This window comes from Rhinolophus sinicus, linkage group LG09, assembly GCF_036562045.2.
Source record: "Rhinolophus sinicus isolate RSC01 linkage group LG09, ASM3656204v1, whole genome shotgun sequence".
In the NCBI taxonomy this organism is placed as follows: domain Eukaryota; kingdom Metazoa; phylum Chordata; class Mammalia; order Chiroptera; family Rhinolophidae; genus Rhinolophus; species Rhinolophus sinicus.
The window spans coordinates 48,628,483-48,643,974 of record NC_133758.1 but is presented as its reverse complement, the minus strand read 5'-3'; the positions used below and the strand labels follow the sequence as shown (position 1 = coordinate 48,643,974).

The following is a 15,492-nucleotide window of genomic DNA, read 5'->3' as shown; positions in this document are numbered from 1 at the left end:
TATGACTTACAAGATTTAAAGTTAAAGAAACTCACCCTATTTGGTAATAATCATCAAAGTACATAAGTATTAAATTAATTTTCACAAACAAATGAGCACATCAAAGATATTGCCACATCCTAGATATCATACTGGAAATTTATACCCTATCATGGACCTTGGTTTTGCTTACCACCTTCTGAAATCTGAGATTAAACTACAAGAAAAAAAAGACATCTCTTACCCCCCACCCCAAACACACTATACAAAAAAGCAATATTTCATCTAAGTAGGCTTTTTTATCCTGCTTTAATTTCAAAAGAAGGGTCAATGGCCAAAGTAGCCATGACCTTTGATTATAAAATACACTAGTAAAACATTTTGAAAACAATAAAGAAACTATAAACACAGTTGTAAAATGTAAAGATGATGCTACTTAATTAAAAAAAACCTAGAATGCTCTAAGGCAAATGATTCTAATCTAATTTAAAGGAAATGAAATTCTAATATGCAACAAAACTCCCCTTCCTAACACGCCCCCTTCCCTCGGAAAGAGAATACAAAGGACAAAAGCAAGAATTCAAAGAAAATAAAGACAAATAAGGAGTTATTGACAAAGCGGCTGTAAGGATAACAGTATTCTAAAAATTAAACACGAAAGGTTAATCAATATTATGGAAACCTTTCTGAGAAGAGCAAGCCATTTGTGTTTCTTGAACTAGACCTACTTGCTATTAATCAGATGAATCATGGCTTCAAGAGAATGCTCTAACATAGGTGCCAGTTTCTCGAAGAGGCACATAAGGGAAGAGTAGACAGAAGCCAGGAAAAGAACAGAAGTGGACACATGAAGGTAAGACAAATCCCCAGGCAGAATTCTTTTCTGTAGGGCAGGCACATAAGGAGAACTGCCTCCCCACTCACCTGTTTTCTCTAGGACCAGAGCAACAAACAGCCACTTGGGTCTAGTTGGTGCCCTTTGTCCCAGCACAGAAAACAAGAGGAAGAGCTTGGTAGCCTGACCAGAAAAATACATTAATTCCGTTCAAGAGTGGAAGAGCTTGCTTAGGTAATGGAGTCTACTTCAACAGATGTTTCTAAAATTAGATAATTACATGGAAAGAATAGATTTGGTAGTTTTAAGACTCCAGCTCAAAAATAGGAATTGGAATCAAAATACTTCTTTTATATATCTATTAAGATCCCATTTTAACTAGTCTTTCCAAATTAGTAACAGGGCTTACATACTTTCTGTTTTTGACTTAGAGATTTACATTTACACTATAACAAAAATCTTCTTTGAAAGGTTAAAAAATTGCAATTTCCTATCACTTAACATTATGTACCTATTATCTAATAATAATATTAAAAGCCCCACCTATGTATTCACTTAAAAATTGATTTATTTAAAAAGCTGTAGCAACTATTTGTTATCATCTTTCCTCCTTGAAATAAAAGAGAAAACTAGACTGCAGAAAGAAGTCTGTAGCCGAAGTTATTGATTTAGGAAGTGCTCTGAACCTTACCTCTTACTAGTAGGTGAAAAGTCTTCAGGGATGAAATTCTTAAGGAAGAAGCACAAAACATGTCTGTGACCATGTGTCCTCATGACCCAGAGATGGGGATGCCATCCTCCGGCCCACATTCACCACCCCACAGACTGAGTGCTGCCTCCACCTCCAGGAGGACAGTAGTGGCTGCCTCCAGCCCTGCAGGGCCAGAGAAACGCAATCGAGTTTCTTATCTAAGTGGAGAACTAATTCCCACTGCACGGGAGCTATTTACAGAGGTGGTGCCTGCAGGACAAACGCGGCCTCTAACCCTTCCTGTTTGTGTTCTAGCTCAAATTTTCATCCATTTCCTAAGGAAGACTATGAAGTGTAATAAGCCTTGAGAAGGCTGGGATTTATGAAAACAGTATGCAAGATCAATTTTTAGTAATAGTTTTTCCCTTTCCTTCTTTTCTCCGCAAGCAGATATGAGGCTTTGAAAGTACTTTCAAAGCCAAAAGCAGAATCTGTTGTGGTTTGGTAAAAGCTTTTCTACTCCTGAAAGATTTTTAACCTGAAATGTAGAAAGAAAAATACTTGCGGGTGATTAATCCAATATATATTAAATAATAATGCAGAAAGAAGAAACATGAGATTTTATGCAAGGGTTTGATTCGAAAAACCTTTGCCATTTACTAGCTTCAATTAAAGAAATTCACCCAATCTCTCAGGGCCTCACTTAAGAAATTCACCTCATCTCTCTGGGCCACAGCTTCTTTGTCTGAATAATTGGGACTAGTAACATGTACTTTACACGTGTATTCTGAGAACTACATAAGACGACTATAAAGACCTGATACTTCGCCTTATATAAAAGTCAGACCATGTCGTCATTACATCGTGGTATCCAAATTCCCAGCTGCTGTTACATAACATCAGGCATTAATAGCTAGATAAAAAGAGCAAATACATCTCCATTCTCCTTTCCAAAATTATATACATGCATTCGTTTGTTTGTGTGTTGTCTGACTTCCCCATTGGCATGAGGGCTATATGAGGGCCAGAGACCTCACTGGTAATGCTGATTTAACATATCACCAGTACCAAGAACAGCTCTAGCATATATTAACATGCAATACGCAATAAGCTTTGTTAAATAAATGAATAGATGAATTCATAATTTCCGACAAAATCAAGCACAATGCTCTATACATAGTAAGCCTGCAACACATACTTACTGAATGAGTGAATGCACCATAACTTTTTTCTACAGAAAAACATCCCAGGAATATTCAGCGTAAGAGAACTTCAAGACAAGTTGCAGCTCTTGAAAACATTTGAGATAAATATGACTATGTTTTGTCAGATCACCCTGTTCAAATATATTATTAAGGCGGTTAATGTACAAACATCTTACAGCATGGATATTAGGTACAATATTCAACATGCATAATTCACTGAAAAAAAATTAACTTAGTTTAGAATGTAACTAAAATCCTTCCTCAGGCCTGTTTCTGTTAAAAATGGAAACTCTCTTCTGGTGTCCTTTAAATCCTAGCTTAGTGGCAGTGGGATTTGATAAGGACTCATTGATTTTTTAAGAGCATTACCCAGACAAGGATAAAGATGTGTGGTCCCTTGTGGTTCTTATGATCCAACTACTAATGTTTAATATAACAGAATGTGCCAAGAGACAGGACAGTGTCAGGGAGCTGAAACAACAGATTTTGTTTTCAGCCTTCACATTGCTGTTGTCAGGCAAGTTCAGGCCACTAAAGACTAAAATCAATTTATTGATGGCTACTCATTAATCTATTATGTATGTAGAAGAAATAGACTTTAGTGGATATTTGTCTACTTCACAAAATTACCAACAAAGATCTTGGATCTTAATATATCATGCGAAACGTAATTCCCTCTTACTTCCAAGGATTTCTCTTGCTTTGCTTGAGAAACAGAAACTTCCACACTTCTCTTCCTTTCCTCTCTTCCCTCTGTCTTGGCTCCCACTTTATAGAAAGAATAAGAGCTCTCCTACTACAGGTCTTTACGCCAGCATTAAAAATGGGAAAAAAAGATTTAAAGTTGCTCACTCTGGATGAAGTCGTTTTAGTTCCAAAATATGAGGAAGCATTTCATAATCACAAAGCTGAAAATTCTATAGCTTTTGGCCAATGAAAAAAAATCTTTGAAGAACAGAGAGTAGTGATCAAATAGAAACAGAACTTACTGCCTTTAGCAAGTATCTGTTCTCTCTATTTTTCTGAGCTCAAAGTTTCAGACACCGTGAAGATGTTTTGTTGCCACATCCCTCCTCCTCCTTCTCCTCTCATGCAGTTTCCCCAATACTAGAGGCATTTTTAACTGAGTAATTAAAGGTTCTAAAGAAGTTTTGAAAAGAGACTTTTGACAGTTTTCAGCAGCAAGACTTTCTTATCTTACATGTAACCTCTGGCCTAATAAATACCAGTTTACATGGAGTTTGTGAGTTCAGCTATGAGATTTATCAGATGTGGCTTAAATGCCTCCTGGGACATGCACATTTGACCCTGAGAGAGGGGACGAACTGTGGACACTGTCATCCAATAGTCAAGTTTCTTCTTCATCTAATGTAAGAATTCTTCTAAGCACACACCCAGAAGCTCTGACATCCTCTCCTGGGGATTCTGACGCACCTGCCAACTATTTCCTGGATTAATAGCTTTACTGCCCTGGTTACTGACAGACTTAATCAAGATATCACTGTGTACTTGGTTAACAAATAAAAAGACAACTCCAAGTTACTGATTACAGGGTCTTTTTGTGCTATTTCAATCATTATTTCAGATCATATATCTGATTTTAATAGACGTTTAGCTAATACTACAGAAAACATAAAAATCAATCTTGTAAGAGAAGACAATTTACAGGCATGACTAAAAGGAGCTAATATCATAGAATATATTATCCCAAAACCTGCCATTACTAGGTATGTACACTGCATAACAGAACAATAATGAATTTCTCCTTTTTGCCACCTGTTTTTTTATAGATGGACAGCTGTCAGCTAACTTTAGTAAATATAATTACTTAGGAATGAAATAAGTAAAACAAAATTACAATCTTATTGATGAGGATGTATTGGGATAGAAAGTTAATTCTAAGTGTTTAGGGCTATTTCTTTTCCAAAATGAGAAATAAAGGAGGTAATTTTTCTCCTTCCTTTTCTCCCTTTCAACTTGCTGTGGGCATCTTGTGAAGTACGGGATTCCTATTCTCAATCAATTCATGAACTGGTCAGACAGGTATAGCAATAACCAGTACAAAGGTAATGTGTAGTAAAGGGGGAAGCATAGCCTAATATCAAGAGTGCGGGGCACGAAGTGAGAAGGACATAGGTTCTGGGTTTGCCACGTCCACACTGTGTGATCTTGGAAAAACTTCTTAATCCCTCTAAGCCTTGCTTTCCTCATGGCTAAAAGGTAGAACATAGTACTAGTACCTGCCTCATTGGGCCATGGTGAAAATTAAATAAATTTATGAATGCAAATACTTAATCGAGTGCCTGGCTTTTGGAAGTCCTCTATAAATAGCATTGATGCAGAAGAAAAATATTAAAAGAAATACTTAAATTGCCACAGACATTCAAAGGAGAAAAAAAAAATCCATAAATAAAATAAGAGACACAGAATTTTCTAACCAGGTGTCACGCGGGGTGTTAGGCGGGGTCTCAGCTCCTGCTCCCCACATAAGAACGCAGGACATGGTGAGGCCAAAAAGGAACACCCACGGAGCCATAGATAGGGGAGTCATACCACTATAGTCTCGCTGGCAGCTGGGTTGGAGACACAGGAAGCAGGTGCCACATGATCTGCAACCTGCCGTCTGCTTTTCTACCAACCAACCCCACTTGCTAGCTGCAATCCGCGCTTGCTAGCTCAGCCACCATCTTCTTGCTAGCCCCCATTTTATTGCTAGTGTAGCCACCACAGTTATATTAGTGGCCAGTGGCTCACTGATTACAGCTGACGGCCAACTAGCCACAGCTGATGGCCATCCAATCACAGTTTATGGCCATTTACTACCTGAGTCAGCACCTTTCCACGTGAGGCCGAGAGCCTGGAAACTGCACTCCTGGCTCTGTCCCCACACCTGGAAACTGCTCTCTTGGAGTAGTGTGAATGTAGAGACTATCCTTGATTTATATCCCTTAAGTGTGAAAGGTGATTGAGGAAAGAGTACCGGGAAAGGAGAGGGGCCACAGCCACAACCTAATCTCCCAGTTGCCATAACCCCCTTCCTTTTGGGGATGCCCAACCAAGGTCCTATGTCTAATCTCAGCCCGTTCCAATCCAGAGCACAGCAAATGGCCTTGAAGTCTCTTCTCTCCCTCCCACAAAATTCCTTCTCTCTCAACACAAAAGACAGTCTCAAAGACCACCTTAGTATCAAGGAGAAAAAAAACAGAACATTCATAAAAACGAAAACTTTCTGGCCATAGGTTCAAATTCTGGATTAGACTTACCACCATAAAGAACCTGAAAACTGGATAAAATATATGAAAACTGTTTAGATATTAGACTAAAGGACGCACAAAATGTGATCCCTAAGAGAGGGGAAACATCTGCAGTGAGTTCTGCAGTTAACCAGCTTTCAACCTGGATGCACGTTCTGGACCGGAAGTGCAGTGAAAGGAACCCAAGAACATGGGTCTCCCCGTGTTAAAAGGACACATAACAGAGCTCATGGAAGCTAAGGCACATGGAATTTGCTAGAAGTACCATACAGGAAGGATCTATGCAGACAAAGAACTCAAGAAATGGATATAAGGGCTTCCTTGAGTTTGCTGCTAAATATTAAGTCACACATGCACAGGATGAACTTCAGAATGATGGGCAAAAACCAAAAGAAGATCTATATGTAAGTTAAATAATTCCCAGATCTGCCAAAGAGCAAGTCTTTGTTGAGCACCTGGGGCTTTAGGTCACAACACCAGAAAATTATTTAGTACAATGACACTTTAAAGTGTCACTTTAGTAGTATGGCTAAATCGGCCCTAGAATAAAGGCAATTCTAGACCTGCCTTAGCAAACCGTTTAACAGAAAGACACTGAACTCAAACAAACAAAAAATCACAAGTCCATCACAATAGTAATATGGCTAAATCGGCCCAAGAGCAAAGGCAATTCTAGACCTGCCTTAGCAAACCTTTTAACAGAAAGACACTGAACTCTAAGAAACAAAAAAATCACAAGTTTATCACAATAAAAAATTATGACACATGCAAAAAAGCAAGAAAATGAGACAGACACAGACGCAGAAATGACACAGCTGAAAAATTAGCACAAAAAGACAATTATAAGCTCAACATACTTAAGGATTTAAAAGAAAGTTATGAGGAAGTAAATGGAAGATTAAAAAAGAATGAGACTTTATAGAGATAAAGAAATATTTGAAATGAAAAACATACTAGCTGGCATTATCAGGACATTAATTAACTGCAGAAGAAGAGACCAATAAATTCAAAGATAAAACAATATAGAAAATACCTTACATGTCCATTATATCTCATTTAAAAAAATTATATGTCAGTTATATCTCAATAATGAAAAGGAAATGCCCAAACTGAAACACACAGAGAAAAAAAGGATGAAAAAAATGAACAGAGTCTCAGTGACCTGTGGGACAACATCAAGTAATCTAACATATGTGTTATTGGAGTCCTGAAATGGGGACTGGGGGAGAAAAATAATATTAAAAAATAATGACTGAAATGTGTCCAAATTTGATGAAAACTGTAAGCCAGAGATCCAAGAAACTCAATGAACCCCAACAAAGATAACACAAAGAAAACCACAGCCAGACATATCATGATGCAATTGCTGAAACACAGAGATAAAGAGAAAATACCAAAAACAGCAGAGTGGAAAAAAAACAGACATATTATGTACAGAAGAGTCATGATAAGAACGACTGCAAACTTCTCAAAGAAACAACACAGGCAAAAAGCAGTAGAATGACATCTTTCAAGTACTGAAAGAAAAAGGTCAACGTAGAATTCTATATCCAGTGAAAATATCCTTCAAAAACAAACTCTAAATAAATACTATCTTTGACAAACAAAAGCACAGAGAATTCATGGCCAGCAGATCTGCACTACAAGAAATGTTAGAGTAAGTTTGTCAAGAAGAAAGAAAATAATATCAAATGGAAACTTGGACCTGCACAAAAGAATAAAAGTGTGGGAATTTGTAAATATGTGGGCACATAGAAAAGAAAGTATTTCTTTATTTTTTTATTTCTTTAAAATAAAATTGACTGTTTAAAACAAAAATAACAATGTATTGTAAAGTTTTTGACATATGTAATAAATAAAATGTATGACAACAATACCACAAAGGACAGTAAGGAGAAAATGAAAGCATAAAGTCAAAAGGTTCTTACATTATACATACAGTAATATATTACTTGAAGGAAGGATGTGATAACATAAAGTGGCATATTGTAAACTCTGGAATGACCACTAAAAATAATCAATAAAAGCTATATTATATATATTATAAGACAAGAGTGGAGATAAAATGGAATACTAAGAAAACAAAAACAAAAAAACAAAACCTTAACTAACCCAAAAGAAGGCCAAGAAAGAGAAAGAAAAGGGGAGGGGAACAGATGGGATAAATTGAAAACATATAACAAGATTGTAGACTAAACCCAGCCCTATGTGTTTCCTACAAGAAACACACTTTAATTGTAAAGACACAGAGTAAAAAGTAAAAGGATGCACTAAGTGTACCATGTAAACATTAATCATAAGAAAGCTTGCATGATCATATTCAGACAAAGCACACTTCTGTGTCAGTTTGAGTCCTGGGGGAAGCAGATGTCAAGAACTAAATCAGAAATTCAGGAGATTCATTGGAGGAAACTCTAATGAAAGATAAAGGTGAGAGGGAGCATGATTGGGCAAGGAATGGGCTTCAGACATGAATGCAGATTGTGAAAGAGAGGAAAAGAAAGATTTGAGTTGGAAGAGCCTCAGACTACTACAGTGCAGGTCCAAGAGAGTTTCAGCCAGGCTAATGGGAAGTCCCCAGCAGACATTGCCCATTGGGCAGAAATGGCCCAGCTCTAGTTTCACCTTGTGCTCAGTTGTGGGCTGGCGGTATTCTGCTGAGAGCATAGCCACAGTGCGATTATATGGTAGATCCTAAAAGTGTGGCAGCTGAAAGTATGGGCTAAGTATACTACTTTTTGGAAATGAGGTCTGAATAGCACAACTCTATGGCTGCCACAACTTTAGAATAAAGGATATGACCAAAGACAAAGAGTGATATTTCTTAATGATAAAAAACTAATTTCATAAAGAGGACCTAACAACTTTACACGTATATCCACTGAAACACAGGGCTTTACAATATTTGAAGTAAAATCTCTCAGAACTGAAAGGAGAAAGAGACAAATCCCAGTGACAGTTAGAGATGTCTACACTCCTCTCTCATTAATAAATAGAACAAGTAGACAGAGAATCAGGAAAAACACAGAAACTTAAACACCAGCATCAACCAAATTAATTTAGTGGATATTTATAGAATACTCCCACCCAAAAAAGCTGAATACAAATTCTTTTTAAGTTCACAGGAAACATAACCAAGATAAATCATATGCATGGCCATAAAACATATCTTAATACATTTTAAAGGATTCCACTCATGCAAAGTATGTTCTTTGACCACAACAAAATTCATTTAGAAATCAATAAAAGAAAGATATCTAACCCCCGCAAATATTGGAAATTAACACCCTTTTATTCATTTTTTAAATATTTTCACATTGGAATTTTAATAGAGAAAATTGGGAGTATCTAAACATTAAATATGAAACACAAATTGATGCAAACTAAAATATTTACCAGGTTATAATTGAAAATGCATAGCATGTATAGTTGAGAGATGAAAAGTACCCATTCAGGCTTAGACATTTAGGAACTGGTACTTGTTGATGAAATCACATTATTTCGCATAAATTCAGTTTACTCATTTTTGGTTTGGAGTGATGATCAAACGAGGTAGTACATAAATATTCATATATATTCATAAATAATATATAACATTTCTACATACAGCCTAGTGCTATTAAAAGTATTGATGTTTTTTCTTAATTCCCTTCAATCATATGAGGCTCTTTTTATATATTTCCATGAAATATACATTTATTTATTTAATTTCTTCCTCTTTCTAAAAAAAACTTTGATTTATCGGGTTTTCTGTCATGTTAAATTCAAATGCAAGTGATAGAATATGTCCTTTTGTGGTACATTTGTTTAACTTAAATGTTGTCCAGAGAGTGTCCATGAGGGGTTTCCATTTTTTCTTCTTTTTCCTCCTCCTTCTCTTGTTCCTCTTCCAGTTTCTTTTATACATCCTTTCCCTTTTCTTCTTCTTTTTCTCCCTCTCCTTCTTTCCATTTTTTAAAATTAGTTTCAGGTGTACAAAGCAATGTAATAGACATTTAAACCCCTCATAAAGTGATAACCCACTCCCCAAACTACTACACCTCTGACATCTTATATAGCTGTTACAACTATCAACTATCTTCCTATGTTGTACTGCACATCCTGTGACTATATATACCTATATATTTAGTTATAGTTGACATTCAATATTATTCTACTTCAGCTCTTCAGGTGTATAGTGCATTGGGTCAGGCATCTGCACAGTCTATCAAGTGATCCCCCTGATAAGTCCAGTGCCCATCTGGTACCCCACATGATCTTACAACATTGTTGATTATATTCCCCATACTGTATTAACTATCAATTTATATTTCTTAATGCCTTCACCTTTTTCACCGTGCCCCCAACCCCATTCCCATCTCTCACCCTGATAGATCTAATACCTATCTGGCACCATACCTAGTTATTACAATATTGTTAACTGTATTCCTTGTGCTATAACCTACATCCCCATGACTACTGTGTAACACCCAATTTGTTTTTCTTAATCCCTTCCCCTTTCATCCGTCCTTAACCCGTCCCCCCACCCCCCATCTTAAAGAAGTCCCTCTAAGAGTCCTTGTAATACTGTTTCGGTGGTGATGAACTCCTTTAGCTTTTTCTTGGATAGATAAGGAAGCTCCTTATCTGTCCTTCAATTCTAAATGATAGCTTTGCTGGGTAGAGCAATCTTGGTTGTATGTCGTTGCTTTTCATCACTTGGAATATTTCCTACCACTCCCTTCTTGCCTGCAAAGTTTCTGTTGAGAAATCAGCTGACAGTCTTATGGGAACTCTCTTGTAGGTAACTAACTGCTTTTCTCTTGCTGCTTCTAAGATTCTCTCTTTGTCTTTGGCATTTTAATTATGATGTGTCTTGGTGTTGGCCTCTTTGGGTTTATCTTGTTTAGGACTCTCTGTGCTTCCTGGGCTTTTATGTCTATTTCCTTCACCAGGTTAGGGAAGTTTTCTGTCATTGTTTCTTCAAATAGGTTTTCAATTCCTTGCTCTCTCTCTTCTCCTTCTGGTATTCCTATAATGCAAATGTTGGTATGCTTGATATTGTCCTGGAAGCCCTTTAAACTCAATTTTTTGGATCCTTTTTTCTTTTTGCTGTTCTGGTTGGGTGTTTTCTGTTACCTTATCTTCTACGCTGCTGGTTAGATCTTCTGCTTCATCTAATCTACTGTTGATTCCCTATAATATATTCTTTGTTTCCGTTATTATATTCTTTATTTCTGACTGATTCTTTGTTATCGTTTCCATCTCCATTTTTATGATATCATTGAGCATTCTAATAACCAGTGTTTGGAACTCTGCATCTGATAGATTGCTTATCTCCATTTCACTTAGTTCTTTTTCTGGAACTGTGTTCTGTTCTTTCATTTGGGACATGTTTCTTTGTCTCCCCATTTTGGTTGCCTGCCTGTGTTTGTTTCTATGTATTAGGTAGGCCTGCTATGTTTTCCGGTCTTAGTAGAGTGACCTTATGTAGTAGGTGTGCTGTGGGGTTCAGTGGCACAGTCTTTCTGGTCACTTGAGCCATGTACTCCAGGTGTATCCCTTGTGTGGGTTGTGTGTGCCCTCCTCTTGTAATTGAGCCTTGGTTGATAACAGCACATCAATGTGAGGGACTGACCCTTGGGCTCACTGATTATAAGGTCTTGCCTTGACTACAGTGGAAGAGTTGTTGTGCAGGGGCTGATCCTATAGAGCAGGATCTGCCTCAGCAGGACTCTGGTGCCTGCCTCATCCACCCCTTGGGTATGTTGTACTTGGAGACAGCTAGGTGATGCTCCAGCTCGTTTTGAAGCTATCTACTGGGGGCGCCAGGCCCAGGACCACCTTGGATGGGATCCGCTGTAGGTCTACTTCAGCCACAGCCTGTGCCCCACCCAGGGCCACCTAGCAGGAGCCAGAAAGAAATCCTCAGATGTCTGCCGCCCGTGCTGTGCTTGGAAACACCTTGAGAGGCCAAGCTGCGAACCTAGGCTGGCTGCCACTTGTGCCGGCTTAGGGCTGCTCAGTCAGAGGCACAGGACACGCTGCTTGTCTGGGTTCCACAAGCCTTTGAGAGACCCTGGGAAAACACAGCTTGAGCCAAGGCAAGTGGTCTGCATGAAAAAGCCACTGAAAGTAGCCTGGGTGTGCCTGAAAGTTGGGGGCCAGGTCTCAAATTTCAAGGGCAGGGCAAACAAATGGTGGAGACTCAGAAATGGTGGCTGCCTGTGTTTGCACACCAGGAAGAGGTAGAGCTCAACAAAGAAACAATGGCTTCTGTCAGCTTCTCTGTCCAGGAAAAAGCCACCTCTCCATCCCAGGTCTCAAGCCAGACAACTAAATTCCCCACCATTTGTCCCTGCTGCCTTTCTAGCTGGTGCCCCAGTGCTGGAGCTCAGAGCGAGTGATTCCACTGGTGATAAATCTGCATGTAGTCCCTTTAAGAGAGGCGCCTGGGAGTGCAGCCACACTTACTTAGTCACAATCTCTGCTGTTTTTCACAACCAGAAATTATGGGGACTTCTCTCCCAGGAACTAGAACCCTGGGCTGGGGTGGGGCTTGTATCTCTCGCTCCTTAGGGGATGGGGGGGACCCCCACAGCCGAAATAGCCATGCCAAACTTTAATGGTCTGTCATGCACGGACTAACGCGGGGTCTCAGCTCCCGCTCCCCACATAAGGATGCAGGATATGGTGAAGCCAAAAAGGAACACCCATGGAGCCATAGATAGGGGAGTCATACCACTATATTCTCGCTGGCGGCTGGGTTAGAGACCCAGGAAGCAGTAGACACACAATCCGCAACCCGCCATCTGTTTTTACTGCCTGCCAACCAGCCAACCAACCAACGCAGCCACTGCAGTTACATCAGCAGCCAATTGGCCAACCGGCTACACCCAACGGCCAGCCACCACCTAAGCCAGCACCCCACCATGCAAGGCCAAGAGCCTGGATACTGCTCTCCTGGACTCTGTCCCCAACATGGTCACATGCAGGTGTGGGACCAGCCCATGCCGGGTCTCTGACCTTCCTACCATTCTGGAGGTGGCTCCTTCTGCACGTCCTTGGTTGAAAGGTTTCAGTTCAGCTTGATTTTAGGAGATTCTCAATAATGGTTGTTTTGTAGCTTAGTTGTAATTTTGATGTGGTTGTGAGAGAAGGTAAACACAGCATTTACCTACTGCACCATCTTGGTTGTCTCCATTTTTTGTTGTTGTTTGTTTAATTTTCTCTTCTTTCATCTTCACTATGATTCATATTTGACTGTTCTGGATTTTGATCACAAGGCATAACTGGTTATTCCTATATAACATGATTTGAAGTATCAGGAGATTTTGAAGTATCTCCCCATCTTGAAAAAGTCTTTTCTCACAGCTTTCATGGCATCATCCTTTCCTGAATTTCCATCTACATCAGTGGCTGCGCCTTCAAAGTTTTCTTTGCTTGTTTACTCTCATTCTTCCTACCTCTCTTCAACCTTGGTCCTACTGAGTCACTCAAGATTCTAACACACTTCTAAATAAGCCAGAGATCAAAGAAGAAATCCTAAGAGAAATTAGAAAATATCTTTAATTGAATAATAATAAAACGACAACACATGAATATGTGTAGGATGCTGATAAAGCAATCCTTAAGAGATAATTTTATAGCATTAAATGCTTATAGTAAAACAGAAGAGAGGTCAATAATTAATGTCTAAGCTTTCATCTTAGGAAGCTAGTAAAAGAACAAATTAAGCCCAGAATAAATCAAATAAATAATTAAGAATAAAAATCAACAAAAGAAAGAGTAAGCAAGTGAAAAATAAATATGTTTTTTAAAACCTGGGTTTTGAAAAAGATGAATAAAACTCTTAAATTTGTAACTGTCTGATCAAAAAGGGAAGATAAAAATTACAAGATAGCAAATGGACAATAATCAAATATTATAAACAACCATGTGCCAAGAAATTCAACGAAAGCTCCTATGAAATGGATAAATTTCTTGAAAGATATAAACCACTAAAACTGACAGCAAAATAAATAAATCTTCGCATATTTATTAAATAAATTGAATTCATCATTTAAAATCTAGCCACAAAGAAAATTCCAGTCCTAGATGGCCTCCCTAATATGCTGTCAAACATTTAAGAATGAAAAAATATCAAACCTACACAGAAAATGAAGGTAGAGGAACTCCTTCCAATTCATTGTAAGAAATCAGAATCACCCCATGAAAACCCTGAAAAGAACAAAAACGTACAGATATTTTTGTACAATATTTTTCATGAACATGAACACAGAAAACCTCAACAAAACATTAATAAATAAAATCCAGTACTAGCTGATGACATCTTCTATCTGACTGCTAAAGTCTATGGCAATAATTACTGCTGAGTCATATTTTTTCTTACGTCACTATAAGTCCTCCATTGGAGATCAAGGCTTAATTTGCATTGGTCATTTGATTTACATTCAATAGTACAGGCCTTCCTGGTTAAGCACATTGTTACACTATCAAAGGCGATGTAATAAAATGACTGGTACACAGCAACTGCCTTCAATTTCTAATGTTACCAGTTTTTTTCAGCACCTAAGTAGGAGTACAACATTTTGTCAGTCAAATAATTGCTTGCAGCCTTGAATTGATTAGGCACAGAGATTCTATTAAAGTGAATTCTTTAATTAGACCTGTTAATACAGAAAAACTGATGAGACAGGATGCAGAATGACCTTACAAGAAGTTACGGTTGATTTGAATCCCAAGGAAGGCTTAGAAACAGAATCTAAGGGTCTTAGCTTGTTCGCTGGGATAGCATACAGTTCATATCCAATTATAGAACAGATTGCAGCTACAGAAGGTGGAGCTTTTAAGCTCCTGAAGATGGGCTTGTACTGCAATAATGTCAAGGCCAGCTTAGGCCTCGGCTGAGGCCTTCTTTGATTGTAGCAAGGAGACAAGACATCTTCCTCTGAACTCTCACAGCACTTTAGGACTCTCTTAAGACAGTTTATTGCTTTGAGCTATTCTTGTGGTGATTAGGAACAGTTAGATGACAAAGATTACCACTTTCTTATCATATTTGTATATGAGGTCTGTCAATTAAGTTCAGGAATTCATCCTAGAAAAAGTGCTACATACCTTATTGCTGAATATCACTACAGTCACCTTCAAAGTACTCCCCTTGGGAAGCTATGCACTGACGCCAGTGCCTAGTTCACCCTTCAAAGCAATTTTGGAACTCTTTTTCTGGAGTGGCTATCAGAGCTGTCTTCGTATTACCCTTGATGTCCTGAATATCATCAACATGTCTTCCTTTGAATATTTCCTTTATTTTCAGGTAAAGAAAGAAGTCATTGGGGGCCAGATCAGGTGAGTAGGGAGGGTGTTCCAATACAGTTATTTGTTTACTAGCTAAAAACTCCTTCATAGCCAGTGCCTTGTAAACTGGTGCATTGTGATAATGCCATGAATTGTTGGCGAAAAGCTCAGGTCATTTTATCTAACTTTTTCACGCTGCCGTTCAGCACTTCCAAATAGTAAACTTGGTTAACTGTTTGTCCAGTTGGT

At 38.3% G+C, this 15,492-nt stretch overlaps 1 protein-coding gene across 10 annotated transcripts in view; it reads right to left on the bottom strand.

Moving 5' to 3' along the window:
- ARHGAP28 (Rho GTPase activating protein 28) overlaps window positions 1–15,492 on the bottom strand; it is a 177,935-nt gene that overhangs the window by 120,973 nt on the left and 41,470 nt on the right. For 2 of the 10 annotated variants that reach the window (XM_074340328.1, XM_074340332.1), the window contains exon 1: window positions 1,506–1,664. The exons of 5 other annotated variants lie outside the window; for them this stretch is intronic. Coding sequence is in view for 1 of the 5 variants with exons in the window: in XM_074340327.1 (XP_074196428.1) it covers window positions 1,506–1,624 (119 nt within the window). In the remaining 4 variants the exon portion in view is untranslated. Of the gene's footprint in view, window positions 1–1,505; window positions 1,713–15,492 lie in introns of those variants that run through there. 3 more of the 10 variants (XM_074340333.1, XM_074340337.1, XM_074340327.1) reach the window with 3 other exon arrangements.